Below are 13,666 nucleotides of genomic sequence, written 5' to 3' on the forward strand. Positions count from 1 at the left end.
AGGATTGCTTTGTCTCTCAGAGCAGCATGGGGAGAGCATGGAGTCAGAGCTGGCTTCCCTGCTCTGTTGCATCGCATCCACGGCCACGTGTGCAGAGAATCCACGCTGTGGTGCTCAGAGAGGTTCCCTCCAGGTCACTGGAGCACACAGGAGTTACAACTGCACATTGGCTTCCAAGCCCTGCTGATGGAGAGGCTCCAGAGGAGGCCAGGAGAATGCTCAGGGGCTTGGAGCAGCTCTGCTGCCAGGCCAGGCTGAGGGAGCTGGGGGTGTTGAGCCTGGAGAAGAGAAGGCTGCAGGCAGAGCTCAGAGCAGCCTGCCAGGACCTGAAGGGGCTGCAAGAAGGCTGCAGAGAGGCTGTTGGCAAAGGCCTGCAGGGACAGCAGCAGGGCCAAGGGCTGCAAAGCAGAGCAGAGCAGCTTGAGCTTGGAGGTGAGGAAGAAGTTGTGCAGCAGGAGGGTGGTGGAAGCCTGGCAGAGGTTGCCCAGGGAGGTGGTTGAGGCTCCCTGCCTGGAGCTGTTGAAGGGGAGGCTGGAGAGGGCTGTGGGCAAGCTGCTGGAGTTGGGGCTGTCCCTGCTGAGTGCAGAGGGCTTGGGCTGCCTGAGCTCTGCAGCTCCCTCCCAGCCCAGCCCATTTGTCAACCCAGCATTTGTCAGGTGCCCTGAATCATCTGCTGCATCTATTTCTTGCTCTGAGCACAGAGAGCATTTCAGTGTCTCTGGCATATGGTAATGCATCATAATTATCATACAGTGCCCAGGTTTGAATCACTGACATTTACTGGCAGCTGCTGTAATTAATCCCCTTTGTCACCATGTCACTGGTACCAGGGGAGCTAGCTTCAGCAGGGCTGCCATGAACATGGAGCAGAGGAATAACCTTTCCTACTAGACATGCCAGAACTTGTGTTCCTCGTGTTGTGTCTGTGCACAGATACTCATTTAAGCAGCTGAATATGCCCCAGCAGTGTGCCCAGGGGGCCAAGAGAGCCAAAGGCCTCCTGGCTGGGCTCAGCAATGCTGTGTCCAGCAGCAGCAGGGGGGGGATTGTCCCCTGGCACTCAGCTCTGGGCTGGCTGTGTTTGAAGGTGCTTTGGCTGTGGGGCTTGGGGCTGTGGTTCAGGGCTGAGCCTTGCAGAGCAGGGCTGATGGTTGGGCTTGGGGACCCTGAGGCTCTCTCCCAGCCTGGCTGCTGCTGTGGCTGTGAAGGCTTTTCCCAAGAGCCATAAAGGGCACAGCAGGTCTGGGCTCTGAGGGCCATGCATGTATCTGGAATAGCCACAAGTGGTCATTTCCTCCTGCCTGGCTTTAGCTCCTCTGAGTGTTCCTACACAGATCTATACCTATGCTATATATATCCCTGACCTTTAGAGCTGCAGGAACATCGTGTAGCAGACACTCAAGCAGTAGCTGGGATGAGTGAGCTCTGGTAGCACCACAGATGCTGTCACCTAAGTACAGAGCCTTCTGCTTCACCACAAAAGGAGCTCTGCTGTTCAGCCTTACACCCTCAGGTGCTGTCACAGAATCAGAGGTTGGCAGGGGTTGGAAGGCCCCTGTGGAGCTCATCATCCACTCCAGCCCCCCCTCCTGCAGCAGCTTTGCATAGATCAGGTTGCACAGGAGCGTGTCCAGGTGTACTGAGTGACTGCAGGGAAGGAGGCTCTGAGCAGCCTGCTGCAGGGCTCTGCCACCCTCAGAGCAGACCTTCCTTATGGTTCAGTGCAACCTCCTGTGTGTTACCTGCAGCAGGCTCGTGGGCTGCCATCTCCAGTAAGCCTTAGTGGCTGTGCTGTGGCTGTGTTGGGAGCCCCTTACCTACCTACTGCTGACTTGTGTTGCAGGGCATCCTTGGCTCAGGATTTGCACTCAAAGTGCAGGAGCAGCATCGCCAGAAACACTTTGAGAAAAGGAGGAACCCAGCTGCCAGTCTGATCCAGGTGAGCAGCTGAGGGCAGGTGGTGCACAGTGTCTGCTGGAGACACATCTGCTCTTTTTCAGGCTGGGGAAACCCTCTGGAGGTGATGTTTGAGGGGTTGGTTGGTTTCATGAAACGAGTCTGTTCAGGCATTGCTGTGTGCTGCCAGAGCTGTGCCTTTCCATGCAGAGGTTTGGGGTCCTTAGAACCACAGAGCTGCCAGGGCTGGAAGGGAGCTCAAGGCTCAGCCAGTCCCAACCCCCTGCCATGGGCAGGGACACCTCACACCACAGCAGGTTGCTCACAGCCACCTCCAGCCTGGCTGCAAACACCTCCAGGCAGGAGGCTGCCACCACCTCCCTGGGCAGCCTGTGCCAGGCTCTCACCACCCTCATGGGCAACAACTTCTTCCTCACAGCCAATCTCAATCTCCCCACTTCTAGTTCTGCTCCATCCCCCCCAGTCCTGTCCCTCCCTGACACCCTCAAAAGTCCCTCCCCAGCTTTCTTGGAGCCCCCTGCAGCTCCTGGAAGGCCACAATGAGGTCTCCTGGGAGCCTTCTCCTCTCCAGCCTGCACAACCCCAACTCCCTCAGGCTGTGCTCACAGCAGAGCAGCTCCAGCCCTCTGCTCCTCCTCGAGGTCCTTCTATCCATGCTGAAGAAACCACCTTGAGGCTATCAGTTGCAGGCCCACAGTTAGTGAATTGCTTGGGGGGAAAAACCCAGAACTGCTCCCCAGACAGCCCAACTGAGAGCACAGCACTCTTGCCTCTGTTAAGCTGCTTTTCATCTGCTAGAGGCTTTGGAGTGTGCCAGCACAAGGGGCAGTGGTGGAAGCTGAGGCAGAGGCAGTGCCATGGGAAGAGGAGGAAGAATTTGTTCCCTGGGAGGGTGAGAGAAGCCTGGCAGAGGCTGCCCAGGGGGGCTGTGGAGTCTCCCTGTGTGGAGCTCTTGCAAGGCCAGCTGGATGTGTTGCTGTGTGAGCTGCTGTGGGTGCCCCTGCTGGGGCAGGGGGCTTGGGCTGGCTGAGCTCTGCAGCTCCCTGCCAGCCCCTGGCACTCTGTGACTCAGTGAGAATGAAAAGCATCCTGCCCCAGAGAGCTGCTGCCACTGACAGGTAATGGCAAAAGCTGGAAATGTAGGCACCAGCAGTTCCAAAGTGTCTGAGCCTGTCAGGAGTGGTTCAGGCTCCACCACTGAGATGGTGATGGTGCAGATCAGCAAGTCAGGAAGGGGCAGCAGTGCTGAGGGCCAGGCTGGATGGGGCTCCGAGTGGGAGGTGTCCCTGCCCACGGCAGGGCTGTTGGAACCAAAGCATCTTTAAGGTCCCTCCCAACCCAAAGCATTCTATAACTGGTTGATAGTTGTTAACCAGCTGTTCTGCAGGGCAGGGTTTCACAGGCTCAGAGGGTGTCAGGGGCTGGAAGGGACCTCTGGAGAGCTGCCAGTCCAAGCCCCTGCCAGAGCAGGAGCAGAGGACCCAGCACAGGTTGCAGAGGAATGCATCCAGATGGGGCTGGGAAGGCTGCAGGGAAGGAGGCTCAGCACCTCTGTGGGCAGCCTGCACTTTCCTTAACTTAAAGTCTTAGTTAAAAATGAGGAATCCCTCTGCAGAATCCTTTTGCACCAAGTTTGCTTCCACTCAGTGCACTGGAAAATAAAAGGAAAACCAACCACAGCAAAGGAAAAACAAAGCGGGGGAGAAGGAAATCATCTCCTGGCCTCCTGGGTCCTTGTCTTTGGAGCCCAAGGTTTTGCTGTCTGCCACTTGTGCTGCTGTGGTTTTAGTGCTGAAATAATCAATCCAAATAAGAAAGCTGAGCCTGAGCATGCTGCAGGCCTGTGATGAGTTCAGGGCAGATCCTGGGCTGCCTTTGAAGCAGTCTTAAAATCCCTCTCTGGTTTCCACTATTGCTCTTCCATGATTGTTAAATACCAAAGAGTTGACATTGGGCAATTATCAGGCTAATTAGCATAGATGAATGTATAAATCCACTCCTTTTGTGTATATCCTACTGTGGAATGACTCTCTGGAATGTCTGCTGGCACAGCTGTTCCAGCCTGGGGGAGATCTCTGCCAGTGGCACAAGGCACAGTGCCTGGCACAGTGAGAAGGATGAGGGCAAGGAAAGGGAACCTCAGGATCAGAGGATGTTAGGGGTTGGAAGGGACCTCCAAAGATGATTGAGTCCAACCCCCCCTGCCAGAGCAGGACCACAGAAATGAAGATGGAAATGCACTGGGTGGAATGGTCCCCACCACATGTCTTACTACACCAAAGATAAAACTTCATCTAGAAGCAGGGTCCAGAATTAACCAGGCTGGAAAAGGCCTTTGAGATTCCAACAAGCAATTACTCCAGAAGCCTCTGGCCCACTGTTAGTCACTCCAGGAAGGGTCTGAAGAAGGGTAAGAGATGCAGATAAAGACTGGGAGCAGAGTCAAGAGCTCCATGCAAGTCCCCAGTGTGTTCCCACTCCTGGAGGCTTATTGCAGGCCTTAGATACAGAGCCAGAGGAGTAGGAGGCAGATCAGAAGGGAGGAGGAGGTGGGCGGCGCTGTGCGTGGTGATGCTGCTGCTCACACAGCAGCACCGAACGCTCCGGGCTGGAAGGGACCTCCAGGCCTCATCCAGTGCAAGCCCCCTGCAGTCAGCAGGGACATCCCCAGCTGGGTCAGGGTGACACTGAACAGGTGAGCGTGGCCAGCACGCAGAGATGCTCAGCCAGGGCCAATGACCGTAGCTGTGCTGGCACCAGAGAAGCTGCCCCCGTGCGCAGGACCTGCCTCAGCCCCTGCCTGCAGGCACAGAGCTGCACAGGGCAAGCCATTCCCAAGGCTGTGCTTTGCTCACTCACCCTTGGAAATGATCCCTTCCTGGGTGCTTCAGCAGTGTCTCAGCCTACAGGGAAGGGGGGAGAAGAAACACAGCCACAGCTTCTCTCTTGATTGCTTTTGATCTGCTTTCCATTGTTGTTCCCAAACCCTCTCCTGACACTTTCTTTACCTCAGACTGCAAGTTTGTGTGGGTGTCCCCTGTGGACTTGTGACAAATGAATCACTGCCATGGGGGTTTTGGAGCAGTTTCATGTGCTGAATCCTTTCTGGTTCTCTCCTCAAAACCACTAACTGATAGTGAACTGTGTTAAGTATCCTGTGCCTGGCAAAACCCTCGGGAGCTTCTTTCCTGGAGCTTCCTTAATCCACCTAAGAGAGCACACCCCAGTGCCAGCAAGATCCCTGCTCTCCATGATCACAGAGTCAGCCAGGTTGGAAGAGACTTCCAAGATCATCAAGTCAAACTGAACACCCAGCCCTAACTCATCAACCAGACCGTGGCACCAAGGGCCTCATCCAGGCTCTGGTTAAACACCTCCAGGGATGGGGACTCCACCACCCCCCAGGGCAGCACACCCCAAGGGCCAATCTCTGTTTCTGGGAAGAACTTCTTTCTAAGGTCAAGCCTAAAATTCCCCCTGTGCAGCTTGAGACTGTGTCCTCTTGTTCTGGTGCTGGGTGCCTGGGAGCAGAGACCAACCCCCAGCTGGCTACAGCCTCCCTGCAGGGAGTTGGAGAGAGCAAGAAGGTCTCCCCTGAGCCTCCTCTTCTCCAGGCTGAACACCCCCAGCTCCCTCAGCCTCTCCTCCCAGGGCTGTGCTCCAGCCCCCTCCCCAGCCTTGCTGCCCTCCCTCAGCCTGGTGGCACTGTCCCTCCCTGTGTCTGGTTCCTCTCTGCTTCTCTGTTGTTTCCCCACCCCAGGCTCCTTGGCAGTCTTACTCCACCGAGGCCAGCCGAGCAAACCTGACAGCCACCTGCCGACACTGCCCAAGTACCCTTCCTCCCCCCAGGCATGTATCAGTGCTAGCAGGAGGAGAACAAAGAGAGGAGAGCCCTGGGTTGTGCTGGTCACTAATCTGCTTCTCCACTGTTGTTTTGTCCTTGCCCCCCTCTCCTGCACGCAGTGTGTGTGGCGGAGTTACGCGGCTGATGAGAAATCAGTCTCCATTGCTACCTGGAAGCCTCACTTGAAGGCCTTGCACACCTGCAGCCCTACAAAGTAGGTACAACTCTGGCAGCTGGGGCTGTCCCCCGGTCTGTTCAAGCTTGTGGAGAGCTGCTCTGTGTCTCTTTCGCCTTGCTTTGTCTTCCTGAAGTCTGCTCCCTGCAACCTCCAGCTCGCAGCTCAGTTTAACCCTGCAGCCTGAAGACACGGGGGGGGACAAATACAAATCATTGCCATTGAGCTGGGAAATGTCACTGAGCACAGGCATTAGAGATGTTTTGCCCCCCAAACCCATTCATATATCAAGGTTGATGTTTCAGCCAGTTCCTAATTGTCTCTAAGGAGGGAAGCGTTCAGCTGGCTGCAGAGCTTCTGCCTTGGCTTAATGAGGCTGGGCTTATGCCTCTGCCTAAGGCTGGAGCTCCAGGGCTGCCTTTCCAAGGGAAGGGAGCCCTGTGGCATCCTGCAGGTGAATGCTCTGGGGAACTGCACACAAACATTCAGCTTGGAAGAGAGCCTCAGGGTCCCCAGGCCCAACCATCAGCCCTGCTCTGCAAGGCTCAGCCCTGAACCACAGCCCCAAGCCCCACAGCCAAAGCACCTTCAAACACAGCCAGCCCTGGGGACTCCACCACCTCCCTGCCCAGCACATCCCAGTGCCTGAAAATTTGCTCCTTTCCACCAGGACTTCAGCATTTCCTCAGGACAGTTCATCCCCTCAGACACAGCTCCTGGGAGGTGACTGCAAGGAGCTGCTGGCCCAGCTTGGCAGACAGGAAGTATTTTGCTCTCCAAGTTTGGGTGAGAATGCAGAGAGCACCAGCAGCCCAGGGCTCTTTGATAACCCAGCAGAAGATTTACCAGGGGGCAGCAAGCTGAGTGATGGAGCAGAGGGCAGCAATCAGGAAGCAGAAGGTGCTTGCTGCAGGGGAGAAGGTGCTGAGAGCCTCATGGGGAAGCTCTGATAAGCATCCTGCTGTTGTGCCTGCAGCCAGTGCAGGGGAATTGCTGCTTTCCCTCAGAGCTGAGTGGAGAGCAGCAAAGAGGTAACCCTGTGCCACAAGGAGAGGTTGGGCTGGGTACCCAGAGCTGCCCTTTGCATTGCAAAGAGCTGCCAGGAACAGAGCCACAAGCAAGCCATGGCCAGAGCTGTCCTCCCAGCCCTGCTGCAGGCTGAGAGCAGCTCCTCAGATGGGAAGTGAGATGGAACATGCAGTGATCTGTTCCTGACAGGTGCCAGCAGGTAGAAGGCAACACTTGGTATAGGATCACACAAACACTGGAGCTGACTCCCACCTGAGGCATCCCAGCAGGACTGTCCCTCCCCAGCACATCTCCTTGGTGCTTGCCAGGGAGCACATTGCTGTGCTGCCCTAAAACAACCCAAGCTTTTCATCTGCCTGATGAACACTCAGAGCCTGCAGCCTTCTGGTGCCTGTGTGTCAGCAGCTGCCTTTTGCCCTCAGTGCTTTGCCAGCTCAGTCTGCAGTGGGCTGCACCAAGCTGTCTGGTGCCTGTGCTCCGTGGAGCACCTGGGGAAGTCTCTTCCTGGGCCTTGGAAGCATTGCAGCTCTGAGTCTTGCCTGGCTGTGTGCTTGTGGTTGCCATGTGTGTGTTTGTGCACTAATTAACATCTCCATTGATGTTTATCATGTAGCTGGCATGGTGTGTAACTGAAGCAGGGTGATTACTATCTTGCATAACAAGTCTGGTTTTTTTTCCCTCCCACTCCCTGACCTGAAGAAAAGAACAAGGGGAAGCTTCCAGCAGGTTTGTAGCTCCTTGTTATTTCTTTCACCTGTGAAATTGCTGTCCTCTGGTGGTTGGCACTCTTGCACAGAGCCCTAGGATGGGAGGAGAGGGGGAGCTGGGAGGGGAAGGGACCTCTGGAGATCAGCCAGTCCAACCCCCCTGCTAAGGCAGGATGCTCTTACATGGAGTCACAGAACGGGAGGGGTTGGGAGGGGTCTCTGCAGGTCACCTAACCCAACCTCCCTGCCAGAGCAGGACCACCTAGACCAGGTTGCTCAGAAATGTCTCCAGGAGGGGTTTGAAAGTCTCCAGAGAAGGAGACTCCTCCTTGGGCAGCCTGTCCCAGTGCTCCAGCACCCTCAAAGGAAAGGAGTTCTTCCTCATGTTTCAAATGAAACCTCCTGTGTTCTGCTTTGTACCCCACTGAGCACCACTGAAAGGAGCCCAGCCCCATCCTCATGACCTCCACCCTTTAGCTATTGAGCAGCACTGCTAAGATGCCCTGTTTGGGCAGGGGAGGCAGCCTGGCATCTGCTCCTTTACTAAGCCCCAGCACCACTAGTCAGGAGGGCAGGTGGAGTTTCCACCCAGCCTGGATCACTGAGTCACAGAGTGCCAGGGGCTGGCAGGGAGCTGCAGAGCTCAGCCAGCCCAAGCCCCCTGCCCCAGCAGGGGCACCCAGAGCAGCTCACACAGCAACACATCCAGCTGGCCTTGCAAGAGCTCCACACAGGGAGACTCCACAGCCCCCCTGGGCAGCCTCTGCCAGGCTTCTCTCACCCTCCCAGGGAACAAATTCTTCCTCCTCTTCCCATGGCACTGCCTCTGCCTCAGCTTCCAGCCCTTGTGGAGTGCCTGCCCACAGAAAGCAGAGGCAGGACTATCCTTCCTGGGTAGATAGAGCCCTGGAGATACCCAGTGCCAAGGCAGCAAGAGAAGCCCTGCTGCCTGCTGTGCTTAGAGCTCGGATCCACAGGGACAGGAACAGACTCGGTGGCTGCAGGAGCGATTGCCCTGCCCCCAAACTCCCTGGGGCTGGGAGTCTGCTGGCTGGGCAGCCAGCCCTGCAGTATCAGCACCATCAGAGGGCAGGAAAGGATGGGAAGGCAAGGGAAAAGTCCTGCTGTGGTTCAGAAGCTCTTCTGGCTGATGCAGTCAGGGGTGGAAAGCGTTGGCATGGGTTCCCCACGTCCCCTTCCACGCCTCGGATCACTCCTCCAGGCCTGGCTCCATCCTTTCCCTGGCACAGGAACTCGGGGTGGGGGGGGCTGGATTTGCTCTGAGAGGTCCCTCAGGAGCCCTCCAGCTGCTCTGTCAGCTCTGTGCCTTCTCACACACGTTACCTATTGGTGCAGCCTATTGATCTGATGAAGCTATTGCAGCCTGAGCAGACCTTTGGCACTCCCCAGCCACCTTCCCTGCTCCTTCCAACAGCAACGTTTAAACCTGCCTTCAGCTCTTGTAGAGGGGAGGCTGAGGTGGGCAGCAACTGTCCCTGCAAAACAGTGATTTGTGCTGAGGGGAGAGAGGTTGCTCCCAGTGCTGCCTGGGAGCACTTGCAGAGGACAAACTTACTTGCAGTGAGTTGGAGGTAGATGCAAAATGAACCTCAGCTGTCAAAAGCATCTCACTTGCTCCACGCTGCTGAGAGCTGCTGTGGGGTTTCAAGCACTCAGTGTACAGGCTGCCATGGGTCAAGGGAGGATCTCCTGCCCCTCTGCTCTGCCCTGCTGAGGCCACAGCTGGAATCTTGTGTCCAGCTCTGGGCCCCTCAGGTCAGGAAGGAGCTCAGGGAAGTGCTGGAGAGAGTCCATGGCAGAGGCACAAAGATGCTGCAGGCAGTGGAAGCTCTTCCTTAGGAGCAGAGGCTGAGGGAGCTGAGGGCTCTGGAGCTTGGCTTGGAGGAGCCTGAGAGGTGAGCTCCTTGCTGGGGCTAAAGCTGTGCAGGGGCAGTGGCCAGAGGCTGGAGCCAGGCTCTGCTGGGGGCTGCCCAATGCCAGCACAAGGGGCAGTGGTGGAAGCTGAGGCAGAGGCAGTGCCATGGGAAGAGGAGGAAGAATTTGTTCCCTGGGAGGGTGAGAGAAGCCTGGCAGAGGCTGCCCAGGGGGGCTGTGGAGTCTCCCTGTGTGGAGCTCTTGCAAGGCCAGCTGGATGTGTTGCTGTGTGAGCTGCTCTGGGTGCCCCTGCTGGGGCAGGGGGCTTGGGCTGGCTGAGCTCTGCAGCTCCCTGCCAGCCCCTGGCACTCTGTGCTCCTGTGGTTCAGGCAGCTCTTTCACTTGCTTTGCACCTCTGGCAGGTGTTGGTCCCTTCAGAGGTCTGTGTCCTGCTGCAGAGTGCTGTAGGCAGGGGAAAAATGAACTGGTTAACTCCTGAGGTCCTGATCTGCTGCACAGCCTCTCTGGGGCCACTCAGGGTCTTGGCAGTGGCTGTTTGTCCTCCTTATGCTGATGTCCTGCTCCCTGTTTGTGCCACTCCAGAGCACCCAGGAGGTGTTGCTCTGTGTTTGTGTCACTTGGCAGTACTCCTGGTGGACGTGGTCTGTGGTGGGGAGAATGTGGCTGCAGACTGCTGCAGCCTCCTTGGAGGGAACTCTCCTCCACTGTTCAACTCCTTTGCTCCTGAGTGACTTGCATGGGATGCTGTGTGAGCTGAGTAAGCTGCCCCTTGTTTCCCTCCCAGTGAAGATGTGTTTGCACAAGCAGTGCTCTGGATTGCTCCCTGCTCCCTTCTGATAGCAGTGGAGAAGAACTTTTATGACTGTGAGGGAGAGTGAATTATTTCCTTTCCCAGCCAAGTGACTTTCTGTACTGAGAGGAAGGAATTCTTGTGCTCAGAGAGCTAACTGTTGCTGGGAGTGTGAGTGGAGAGAGAGCTGTGCTCAGGAGGCTGGAGCTCCCAGCTGCTGAGAAGGGAGATGTGTGTGCTGTGCCCCTCCAGATGTGGTGCAGAAGTGACTGCAGCACTTCTGCAAAGCAGTGGCAGGGAAGGGCCACCCAGTGCAGGAGACCTTGCTAGAAAGCAGCCCTGGAGTCCTTTCAAAAGCCTCCTTCCCAGCAAAGGCACACACTGGCTGCAGGCACTATTTGTTGCTCTTCAGCTATTCCATCTGCCTGAGCTTCTTCCTGGGCAGGGAGCTGGAACCAGCCTGATGAAGCCCACTGCACCCCGAGAGCACAAGGAGTCCTAAGCTGTGTGTAGGGCAAGCCTTGGGTGTCTGCAGAGGATGAACATTCCCAGCTTCACAGATTGCAGGGAGCCTCAAAGCTCCTCTTCTCCAACCCCCCTGCAGTCAGCAGGGACTCCTCCAACTGGAGCAGGCTGCCCAGGGACACATGGAGTCTGAAGGTCTGAGCTGTCACTAGTGAGCCTGAATGCCAGCCCCCTGTTCACACAGCTCTCTCTGGTGCAACCAGGAGGAGTTCTGCCAGCAGAGAAGCTTGGAGGGAAGACTCATCCCTGCTCTGGGGGGGATGCAAACTGTACTCTGGAATCATCCTATAGGAGCTTGGAGGGAAGACTCATCCCTGCTCTGGGGGGGATGCAAACTGTACTCTGGAATCATCCTATAGGAGCTTGGGGGGAAGACTCCTCCCTGCTTTGGGGGGAATGTAAATTGGACTCTGGAATTATCCTATAGGAGCTTGGAGGGAAGACTCCTCCCTGCCCTGAGGGGGATGCAGATTGTGCTCTGGAGTCCTCCTCTGCCACCTCTGTTTCTGGAATCAGGTCTAATGCAGGCTCTCTGCATCCGCCACGTGGAAAAGGAGCTGGCAGTGATGCAGCATCCAAGTGAGGGAGGAAAGCCTAAGCCCTCCCCTAGCAGTGGGATGCTTAGTAACGTGGTCCTGTGTCCCCCCCAGCGGTGGGATGCTTAGTAACGTGGTCCTGTGTCCCCCCCAGCGGTGGGATGCTTAGTAACGTGGTCCTGTGTCCCCCCCAGCAGTGGGATGCTTAGTAACGTGGTCCTGTGTCCCCCCCAGCAGTGGGATGCTTAGTAACGTGGTCCTGTGTCCCCCCCAGCAGTGGGATGCTTAGTAACGTGGTCCTGTGTCCCCCCCAGCAGTGGGATGCTTAGTAACGTGGTCCTGTGTCCCCCCCAGCGGTGGGATGCTTAGTAACGTGGTCCTGTGTCCCCCCCAGCGGTGGGATGCTTAGTAACGTGGTCCTGTGTCCCCCTAGCAGTGGGATGCTTAGTAACGTGGTCCTGTGTCCCCCTAGCAGTGGGATGCTTAGTAACGTGGTCCTGTGTCCCCCCAGCGGTGGGATGCTTAGTAACGTGGTCCTGTGTCCCCCCAGCAGTGGGATGCTTAGTAACGTGGTCCTGTGTCCCCCCCAGCAGTGGGATGCTTAGTAACGTGGTCCTGTGTCCCCCCCAGCAGTGGGATGCTTAGTAACGTGGTCCTGTGTCCCCCTAGCAGTGGGATGCTTAGTAACGTGGTCCTGTGTCCCCCTAGCAGTGGGATGCTTAGTAACGTGGTCCTGTGTCCCCCCCAGCAGTGGGATGCTTAGTAACGTGGTCCTGTGTCCCCCCCAGCGGTGGGATGCTTAGTAACGTGGTCCTGTGTCCCCCCAGCAGTGGGATGCTTAGTAACGTGGTCCTGTGTCCCCCTAGCAGTGGGATGCTTAGTAACGTGGTCCTGTGTCCCCCCCAGCAGTGGGATGCTTAGTAACGTGGTCCTGTGTCCCCCCCAGCGGTGGGATGCTTAGTAACGTGGTCCTGTGTCCCCCCAGCGGTGGGATGCTTAGTAACGTGGTCCTGTGTCCCCCCCAGCGGTGGGATGCTTAGTAACGTGGTCCTGTGTCCCCCCCAGCGGTGGGATGCTTAGTAACGTGGTCCTGTGTCCCCCCCAGCAGTGGGATGCTTAGTAACGTGGTCCTGTGTCCCCCCCAGCAGTGGGATGCTTAGTAACGTGGTCCTGTGTCCCCCCCAGCGGTGGGATGCTTAGTAACGTGGTCCTGTGTCCCCCCCAGCGGTGGGATGCTTAGTAACGTGGTCCTGTGTCCCCCCCAGCGGTGGGATGCTTAGTAACGTGCTCCTCTGTCTCCCCTCGCTCCTAGTAAGCTCTGTAGTAATAAGCAGAAGCTCTTCAGGATGCACAGCCCCCGGAAACATAGGTACTCAGCATCCCTCAGCCCTGCTGGAGAATGCCGACTAACATCAGCTGCATGAGTCATTTTCCTCCCCTCCTGGGCATTCCAGCTCTCCACAGGAGGTTCCTTGGTGCATTGGTATTTAGCTTCTGGAGTGCTTGCAGTCCCCTGTTGCTTGCTGCCTGCAGGGCCCTTCGTGCGGTGGCAATGACAGCAGCGGCTCCTTGGGGCTCCTGGCGCTGTGCGGCTCCGTGCCCTTCGCTCCCCTCCTCTGCCTGGGGCTTGGAGTTTTGCAATGCATTCCCCTGCACAGCTCCGAAGCTGGGGTTGAAAATTGGGCTAAAGGCATTTCCCCAGGTCCAGGAGGGGTTCTATAGCCGGGGCAGATGAGTTCAGTAAGCAGTGGGGAACGGGAGGCTGGAGCAGGCTGGGTGATGACCAGCAGGCAAAGCCTGCAGTTGTGCTTGAGAGGAGCAGCCCAGGGATGCTGTGGCTGCCTCCTGTGCCTCTGGAGCCAACCCTCTGCTCCTGCTGAACTCAGTGGGAACCCTGTCTCTAGTGCTCACTCCCAGATGGATGGATGGATCCTTGGGTTCCAGCTCGAGCTTACTGCCATCTGTCCTCTTTACTTGACAAACAAAAGTCATTTTCAAGGCAGTGGAAGTGCAAAGTGATGATGATAGGAAATGGAGACTGACAAAGAGCTTCTCCTCACCTGGAACCCTGAGCTTCATTCATTGATCTCTCTGTTGTTCTGTTTCACCACTGGACTCCATCACATTAAGTCCCTGAAGGTCTGGTTGTTGCTCATTGAAGGTGTGAGATCCAACACTGCACTTCTTGGGCTCCTGGTCCTACAACAGGAGGCTGCTGGAGGAGTCTTGAGTGTCTGAACTTCAGCC

The 13,666-nt window shown here is 56.7% G+C and overlaps 1 protein-coding gene across 1 annotated transcript in view; it reads left to right on the plus strand.

Moving 5' to 3' along the window:
* The window catches only part of KCNQ5 (potassium voltage-gated channel subfamily Q member 5), a 221,708-nt gene that overhangs the window by 181,948 nt on the left and 26,094 nt on the right, over positions 1 to 13,666 (plus strand). The window contains exons 7-9 of the mRNA XM_054162532.1: positions 1,844 to 1,939; positions 5,881 to 5,975; positions 7,665 to 7,691. Of these exons, the coding sequence (XP_054018507.1) occupies positions 1,844 to 1,939; positions 5,881 to 5,975; positions 7,665 to 7,691 (218 nt within the window). The remainder of the gene's footprint in view (positions 1 to 1,843; positions 1,940 to 5,880; positions 5,976 to 7,664; positions 7,692 to 13,666) is intronic.

Source organism: Dryobates pubescens, chromosome 6 (genome assembly GCF_014839835.1).
Source record: "Dryobates pubescens isolate bDryPub1 chromosome 6, bDryPub1.pri, whole genome shotgun sequence".
NCBI classification, from domain to species: domain Eukaryota; kingdom Metazoa; phylum Chordata; class Aves; order Piciformes; family Picidae; genus Dryobates; species Dryobates pubescens.